We start from the raw sequence: 9,456 nt of genomic DNA on the forward strand, positions 1-9,456 counted from the left end.
CCTCCATTTTTGTTACAAAACTTCTACCTTTACAATTGTGACAGTCTCAGTTAGTCATGAAAACAATTACTCACTATTGAATCATAAAAATCTTATCCCCATCTCTTTTTACCAGACCCATCTACACAAGATGACAACTATTCAGTAGGAACCCTATCTTCCCCGACATACTCTTAAACTAAACTCCCTCTTGAAAACTTGTAAACCAATCACTTTGTGCATTTATCACCCCCTCATTTTAGGTAGCCAATGTCTAAGTTACCCGTCCCTATCTACCCTGTGTACAGAGGGGATAGCATTGATACTTGATGTGAAGACTCTCCCTCTCTGCTGGTATCTACAGCTACTCCCTTCATCAGTGGAGTCCTGGTGTGGCGCTGTGGGCTAATGCATAAGACAGCAAAGTTATTTGAACTACAAGGTTGGTAGTACAAGTTCACCAGCTGCTCCTTGGAAATCCTACACATGGTCGCTATGGGTCTGAATCAACTCAAGGGCACTTACAACAACAACAACCTCCATCAGTATAGGAGTAAGTTCATCAAATTGTAGCAACTTATCCTTGTTTCCTTTATCCAAAAAAAATTTTTTTTGTTGTTTAATCTTCCTCTAGTTGAGTTCTGATTATCAAGCCATCAAGGCTAGGTCAAATGGGTACTATCTATAAATCTGGGTGCTTTTGTGTGTCTCCCCTCACTTCCTATCAGCTGGATGTTTCACTCTCAGCTCTAGCCCTCTGTGGCTATATCCTTGACCACAGGCTCAGATGTCCCCAGGCCTCACCACACTTTGGACCAACCAGCCCTTCCTCTTCTCTCTCTCATCTCCAGGTCAACGGGAGTCAATGGACTATTGTTAAATTCAGCCCATTTCTTCCTTGCTGGCTTTCCCCCTCTTCCACTCACCAGTAGACCAATGTGGTCGCCAGCAAGCTTCAATGCCTGCTCATGTGTTCCCTTCGAGTTTCAGTCTTAGAAGGGGCTAAGAAATGTTTATTTTAATTAATTTAAAATATCTGCAATTCAGTTATTGGAAAACTTTGAAGTATGTTTGGAACAATTTGGATATGTAAATCAACTTTTTCAACTGTAAATTTTATAACACCTGGTGTGGTGCTGTGGGTTAATGTGCCAGACTGCAAAGCCGTGTGAACTGCAAGGTCGGTGGTGCAAGCTCACCAGTTTCTCTTTGGAAACCCTATACAGGATTGCTATGGGTAGGAATCGACTCAATGGCACTCAAAAACAACAAATATAGATAAAAGGAGCTCTGGTAGCATAGTGGTTATGAATCGGACTGCTAACCTCAAGGTCAGCAGTTCAAAACTACCAGCTGTTCCGCAAGAGAAAGATGAGGCTTTCTGCTCCTGTAAAGATTTACAGCCTCAAAATACCCTGTGCATGGTCACTATGAGTTGAAACTGACTCTATGGTAGTTAACAACAACAACAAATACAGATCAAGTATATCTAATGAAAATTTAGCATTCAAACTAAGATATGCTGTAAATGTAAAATACACACCAAATTTCAAAGACTTAGGTTAAATAAAACATTAAAATGAATTTCACCTGTTTCTTTTTACATTCTAATTTAACAATTAGAAATTGTAAAATGACATATGTGGCTTTCATTATATTTCTACTGGACAATGCTGGTCTAGAATGACCCAAGGACAGTTCAAAGAGGTAACAGACTAGAGGCAGAAAGACCAGTTAAAAGACTCTTTGTAACAATCCAGATGAGAGATGAGCCTGAATTATCTAAAATCTACCCATCTTCAAAATCTAGTTCAAGTCCTACTAATGTTGGACGCCACTGATTTGATCCTAACACATTACAACTGTACCTGACAGAGCAAAACTGCCCCATGGGGTTTCCACGGCTATAATCTTTACCAAAGCAACTGTCATATCTTTCTCTCATGGAGCAACTGGTGAATTTAAACTGCTGACCTTTATGTGCGCAGCTGAGCACTTAACCACTCTGCCAACAAACCTACTTAAAGATCTACCACTACCTCCAATTGTTATGATTTTGTAATCATAACAATTCCTAATGAATTGCCTTTCTCTGAATTCTGGGGCACCTAATCTTTTGTAGTAGTCACTTTAGCACTTAGTCTTTTTTGTTTGTTAGTATAATTTGGGGTACGTTGTTTCCCAAATCGGACTGTAAATTCCTAGGCTAAAAATTATAAGTTAGGGGACAAAGTTTTCTACATTGTGTGGCAAATTTTCAATATCTTTAGTACATGGAGGTACAAACTCACTGCCATCGAATCAAGTCAGGCTCCTAGAACCCTACAGGCCAGAGTACACCTGCTCCTTAAGTTTTCTAAATCTTCATGGCAGTGGAAAGCCTCATGTTTCTCCCTCAGAGCAGATGGTGGGTTTGAACGCTGATCTTGTGGTAAGCAGCTCAACAGTAACCCTTTATACCACGAGGCCAAATATGCCATCACACAAACAACCTGTGCCTTAACCTTTCCACTGCAGAAGACATTGACAGTGTCTTTTCTTCAGACACCAAAGGGCATGAGCTAAAATGACGTACTAAGAAAAGTTAACCCAAAATCCATCCCAATGTTCTAATAAAGGGTGTATCTTATCATTGAACAAGCACTGGTAGACTGTATTGGTACAATCAGGGGGATAAGTCAAGATAACAAAGCAATTTAGGGTTTTTTTCAAATTCCATTAAAAATCAAACAGACACAAAACTGAGTATCTGTGATGGCCACTTCCAGATATAACCTTAGCAACCTAGGCAACAAAGACTGTCATTTAAAGAAAAACACAGTTTTAAAGCATACCCCTAAATCAATGTTTCTAGTGAATAATACAGTCTCTAATTACAGAACCACATATTACTAGTAAGTCTACAACTCAGTAGTTTCCCACCTAACTTGAAGTGATGAAAAGCTTTTTTAGGAAAATGGAATGCAATAGTATGAACGTAGTGTATCGTGGATAATAAAGTATGTGGCGCTGTGAGTTAATGCGCTGGACTGTACAGTGGCTTTGACCTGTGAGGTCAGCGGTTCAAGCTCATCAGCCTTTCCTCGGAAACCCTTTACAGGGTTTGGGATGGAACGGACTCGACAGCACTTAACAATAACAACTATTTAAATACACTGAGAATAAAGGATAACAGAATTCTTAACAACAACGAACACTCACGTTTTGCTTTAACCCTGAAAATAAAGGATGCTACTAGTAGTAACCGAGTCCTGGTGTGGCACTGTGGGTTAATGCGCCAGACTGCAAAGCTGTTTGAACTGCAAGGTCAGCGGTACAAGCTCACCAGCCACTCCTCAGAAACCCTATACAGGGTTGCTATGGGTCGGAACCGACTCGATATAATAACAACAAGTAGTTGCAAACAGGTTGAAAGCAAGCGGTAGTTAAGTTTATTGTACAGTTCTTGTGGGACCTGTAGTTCTTAGATTTGTTTTTTAATTGTTTAAATTTGACATTTGAAGCATAAAGTTGACAAGTTATTAGAAGTTACCATATTAGAATCAGATCTTTCACGCATTTGTTTAAATGGTGATAAAGTTGATAGAACAAAATGAAATTAAAGGTTCTAGCGCTAAACAATCAAAAGCTTGAGTCCTGACAACTAACCAGGAAAAATAAAGTAAGGCAATTCTTTTCTTTAAAGCAGACTAAGAAGAAAAAGGGGGAACCTGTCAAACAGCCTGGATGAAATCTGGGAGTTAAAGAAACCACTCATTTCCTTTAGCACGGTGGGAAAATCCCAGTTGCTAACAGAAAGTTGAAAGTTTAGTTTGGCTGATTTCTGTTTGTTTCCCTTCCAACATCATCACTGGGTATGAACGACTGTTTTCCTCCCATCACATCACTCAGTAAAAACTCCCCCCAATGAATTGAGTTGCCTTCCGGTGCAGCGCTCCCCAGGTCAACACCCGCCCACGCCTCCCTCCCTCCCTCCAAACGTGCTCAGACGCCTGTGGGCACGCTGTGGTGTCACCACTCTGCGGGCGAGTGCTCCAAACTCAATGGACAATGGGAGCTCACCCCCGTCAACTCTAACTACAAAGCTCAGGCGGTCCATTTCCCTTTTCCTGCCCAGATGCTGTTTTCCCTCTTTCGAAGTAGAGTGCCAAACTCCATTTGCGCCCCTTTCTGGGTCAGGACTTGTGCTTCTCCCCACCTGCAGATCTGCGGAACCCCCGACCCCGGACAAGTTGTACCACAGCGCACAGGCCAAAAGGAGGCCACTCTCAGGGGTTTGAATGGAAGCGCAAGTTTCACGTCCAGGTAGAACGGGTAGAAGGTATCACTGGACGCTTGGTCATGGCTCTCCAGGCTAAGCCATCCGCTCAGTCCCCTCCCCAGCCTCAACTTGCGTTCCTTCCACTACTGGAAGGGGAGTGAAGAGGTGCAGGCAGGCAGCACGGCCGCCCCTCTCCATTGGAGCCTGCCGTCACTCACCCTTTCACCACAAAGAAGGGGTCCTCCATGGACATGGCGTCCCGGTCCCCGGCAGCCTCACGCTTGCTCCGAGCACAGGGCGCCTGCACCCTCTGGTCTCCCTTAGCTCAACCCACCCGCCGCCCGCAGCCGCCGGCGCCTGGGCCTGGAGGATCCAGAGCAGCGAGCGATCGCACAAGCCGGGGTGCACGGGACCGTCGCAGGTCCAGCGCTCAGACGTCGCGGGGCAAATCCCTGACTCTAGTGCCAGCCCCCACCGGAGCCTCCTCCCCCGGCTCCTCTTGGCGCGTCCGGCAGGCCTGACCCCGCCCCCAGGACCTTCTGTGGCGGCCAACCAGAAACGCTGCCCGCAGCACCACTTCCGCACCCGCGTCCACGTGACCAAAATAAGCCCCGCCCCTCATTGGCGGAGCCTGTGCACAGCGTCACGCGGTCCTGGGGGCGGGGTTCTGGGGGTGGCGGGCGAGGGGCGGTCTTCTCTCGTCTCTGCCCTCAGGCTTGAGGGGGAGGAGATCTTTGCTCCCATCTAGAAAGACAATCTTGTTATCCAAATAAGCAGTAGTTGTAGGCATCTGCAAAATCTTTTTACCTTTCCACTATTTTTAATACTTGGTTTTGATAATGTGGGATTTATAAATCTATCTCGTCCTTAAGCATGTTCATGTACATTTTCTGCTTATGATAATGTTACACATAATTTGTTTATATAGCATTTACTATGTGCCAGGCAAAAGGTGGGGAGAAGCAAAAGGGTGTATATGCAGTATCTCAATATTCTCGTGGCAAAGGCATTATTATTATTTTCATTTTGTACATGAGTTCAGACAGGTTTCGAGATTTGCTGTGCTCTCATAACCGTCTCAGATTCTGTGTACTTCCCACCAGACTGGGTTGTATTTTCTTTTGTTGTACATTTTGAAAATGACCACATAAGGAAATTTTTGGACAGCATATAATGCTTTCTAGGAACGAACTGTCTGAGGGATTAAGAAGGGGCCAGGTGTATGGCAACTTCCTCTCAACTATGTATGGTTTAAAAGTCCTTTCATTTTTAGCCAGAGCTATTAGCCAACTTCATATAGTGATATGCTATGAGATTTGTGGGTGGAGATTGTACATTTTAATTGCTAAAACACATTGAACACTTACTGTGTGTCAAGCACTGCCCCAAGTGTTATCTCAGTTGCTAGCACAATGAGACAAATACTGTTATCCCCATTTTACAAATGAGGAATCTAAGACACTATGAGGTTAATGACTTGCCCAAGGTCATCAATCTCTTTGGAGATGGCAGAGTCCCTGGAGCCACCACCACTTAAACTTTGGACATACTATCATCAGGAGGGACCCGTCCCTGGAGAAGGACATTGTACTTGCTAAAGTGGAGAGTCAGTGAAAAAAGAGAAAGAACCTCAATGAGATGGATTAGCACAGTGGCAGCAACAATAGGCTCAAGCATAATCATCATTGTGAGGATGGAGCAAGAATAGGCAGTGTTTCATTCTGTTGTGCATCGGGTTGCTATTAGTCAGAGCTGATTTGACAGCACATAACAACAACAGCAACATAGGGCTTCCTAGAGCAGCAAGTGGTTTGAATGACCTTGAGGCTAGCAACATGGTGCTTACTCTACAAAGCTACACCAGGACTCTGTGTTGTTGTTGTCAAATGCTGTCAGTCAGTTGCAATGCATAGTGATCCTGTGTAGGGTTTCTGAGTAGCAGCTGGTGAATTTGAACCACCATCCTTGCTGTTCAAACCAACCTTGCGGTCCAGTGCATTATCCCACAGCACCACATTCTGTTAACGATCTTTAATTCTTTCACTGGTTTATCACATCAGATTACATTATGGGGGGATGATCACATAACTGCCAAACCACTGAGAATCATGGCCCAGCCAAGCAGACATATATTTTGGGTAAGCGCAATTAAATTCATGACAGTAGTGAAGTCAGAGAAATCAATCAGGAATCTGATGGGCTCATCTGGTCATGAAGAGATGAAGATCAGAGCAGAGGACTTCAAATGGAGAAGGAGCCAATCTGATAGATGTTTCAAGGGAAAAAGACCAACCACCTACATATAATGAGAGATTAGACCAGGCTGGAAAAGGGAGGGGAGAAGACAAGGTGAGAGTCAAAGATGACTCCAAGCTTATCTGAGACACTGGAGGAACAGAGGTGGGCAAATGTGAGGAAAGAATGCTATTGGCAGAGAATTGTTTAATTTGGTTATGACATGGAGATGGAGGTGAAAATGGAGTACCATTCATTCAACAAAGACATGTACAATGATGGGTAGATAAGCATAGTCCAAACCATACTTTATAGCAAGACTGCTGAATTCAAATCCTAACTCTCCTACTTCTTAACTGTTGTATCGTGAATAAGTTGCTGAACTTCTCATTGCCTCAACTGTGAAATAATAAAATCTTTCTCATAGCGTGCCACAGAATTAGTAAATTGATGTGTGAATGTTATTTAGAACACTGTCTAGTATTATTGAATTCCTACTGCATCATGGAAACAGCTGTCAAGAAATCAAACGATATGTTGCATTAGGCAAATTGGCCACACAAGATCTTTTTCAAGTGTTGAAAAGTGATGTCAGCTTGAGGACTAAGGTGTGCTTGATCCAATCCATGGTATTTTCAGTAACCTCATATGAATGTGAAAGTTGGACAGTGAATAAGGAAGACTGTAGAAGAATTGATGCTTTTGAGTTATGGTGTTGGAGGACAATATTGAAAGTGCCTTGGACTGCCCATAGAACCAACATATCTGTGTTGGAAGAAGTGCATCTAGAGTGCTCCTTGGAGGCTAAGATGGCCAAACTTCGTCTCTCATACTTCAGACATTTTGTCAGGAGGGACCAGTCTCGGGAGAAGGATATCATGTTTGGTAAGGTGGAGGGTCAGAGAAAAAGAGGAAGACCCCCAACGAGATGGATTGGCCAAGTAGCAGCATCGATGAACTCAAGCGTGGCAACAATAGTGAGGTTGGCCCAGGATTTGGCAGTGTTTTGTTCTGCTGTGCATAAGTCACACTATGAGTCATCACCAACTCAATGGCACCTAAGAACAACAACTGCATGCCAGGCACTGAAGACACAGATGAGCAGGCACAAAGATAAGAAGTTCTTGAACAGTTTAGCAAGGCATTTATATACAATGTGAGGCACAGGAGACAAGGTACCAGTGTATGTGAGTGTATGTGTGTGCAGAAGGAGACCTAGAGGAGCAAGGCATTCCAAACAGAGACAAGTGATGTGGAATAACATAACAGCCTATGGGGAGCCAAGGCAGATGATGAGTGGAAAGGATGGTATGGTGGCAGCAGCAATTGATGTTGACTGAGCAAGAGATTATTGGGACACTTGGGTGGTGAAATGGTAAATGTATCGAAAAGAATGGAGGTTCAAGCCTACCTTGGAAGAAAGGCCGGGTGATTTACTTCTGAAATATCAGTCATTGACTTCTAGCAACTGAGTTTTGATTGTGACTGAGAGGTTAGCTGGAAGGTTGTGGTCCACAGGAGGGATGCCCTGACCTGGGTTCATGACAACTAGGATGAAGAGGAGGAATACATCTGAGAAATACTTTAGAGGTGAATTCAGAAGACTTGGTGACTGATTGAGATTGAGCATATGGTAGACTTGGTGAAAAGGAAGAAGAGAAAGGAAGGCTTGCAGGGGATGTGAAGTTGTACATGAATAGTTGTTAGTTTCAATCATCAGGAGAGATAACACAGGAGAAGAACTCGATTTAAGGTGGATATAAAGGATCCTTGGTGGCACTGTGGGTAAGGTTTTGGACTATGAACCATAAGGTTGGCAGTTCAAACCACCAGCTTCTTTGGGGGACAAAGATGTGGCTGTCTGCTCCTATAAAGATTTACACGTTCAGAAACTCATGTAAGGTTGCTATAAGTCAAAGTCTTAGTGTGTTTATAAATTAACTGCTAGCATGTTGGTCTAACCCACTAAACTATAAGGTCCTGAAGGAAGGGACTACTATGTTAATAATGTTATCACCTCAATACTTATCAGACCCTCTTATGTGTTAACATGAATTTATTAATTGGACCACAAGTGAGGGAGTTGTTTCTGTTGTTGTTGTTGTTGTTTTAACTTTTTATTGTAAATTAAGGGATCATCAGTTTTACAGTCAACAAATTACTTCATCTTAATGATTGCAGTCCTCTCAATGTAACATCACTTATTCTACTTCCTCCCTATGTTTCTTGTTTCCATTCCTCCTTCGTTCCCCACCCTTATGAATTTTGTCCTTACATAAATGCTGCCCTTTTGACCTCTAATGGTTGACCATTCTATGATGTGCATATCTCACTAGTCTCGTTGCCCCCTCCTCCAGACACCTACCTATTGCTTGGCTGAAAATTGAGTCAATGAGAGTGAGTTCAGTTCCACACCTGAAAGGTGACCAAGGACCACCAGATTCTATCTGACCAGTAAGTATATATATATATTATGATTTAAGTATTAATCCACATTTTCTCCCTCTCTATCCAGGACCTTCTCATGTGATCCTTTTAAGCTGTTGGTAGTGGTAGATAGGCACCATCTAGTTCTTCTGGTCTCATGGTCATGGAAACATGTTTACATGGCCCATTAGTCCATTGGACTAATTGTTCCAAATGTCTTCAAATTTCATCACTCTTCTTCCCTCCAGAGAGACCAATAGTTACTCCTTAGATGGCCACTCATCAAAGATCCCAGTCATTAAAGTATGAATCTGGAAAAAATGGAAGTTGTCAAAAATGAAATGGAATGCATCAACATCAATATCTTAGGCATTAGTGAGCTGAAATGGATTAGTATTGGCCATTTTGAAGCTGACAACCACATGGTTTACTATGCAGGGAATGACAAATTGAAAAAGAATGGTGTTGCATTCATCGTCAAAAAGAACATATCCAGATCAGTCATGAGGTACAATGCTATAAGTGATAGGGTAATATCCATGCGCCTACAGGGA

General features: G+C 42.9%; 1 protein-coding gene across 1 annotated transcript in view; it reads right to left on the bottom strand.

The window, feature by feature from the left end:
- The window catches only part of STX6 (syntaxin 6), a 111,539-nt gene extending 106,814 nt beyond the window's left edge, over positions 1–4,725 (bottom strand). The window contains exon 1 of the mRNA XM_006876430.1: positions 4,459–4,725. Within this exon, the coding sequence (XP_006876492.1) occupies positions 4,459–4,493 (35 nt within the window). The 5' untranslated portion in view covers positions 4,494–4,725. The remainder of the gene's footprint in view (positions 1–4,458) is intronic.
- Positions 4,726–9,456: the final 4,731 nt, after the last annotated feature.

The sequence above is a fragment of the Chrysochloris asiatica genome, unplaced genomic scaffold (assembly GCF_000296735.1).
Source record: "Chrysochloris asiatica unplaced genomic scaffold, ChrAsi1.0 scaffold00379, whole genome shotgun sequence".
NCBI lineage: Eukaryota > Metazoa > Chordata > Mammalia > Afrosoricida > Chrysochloridae > Chrysochloris > Chrysochloris asiatica.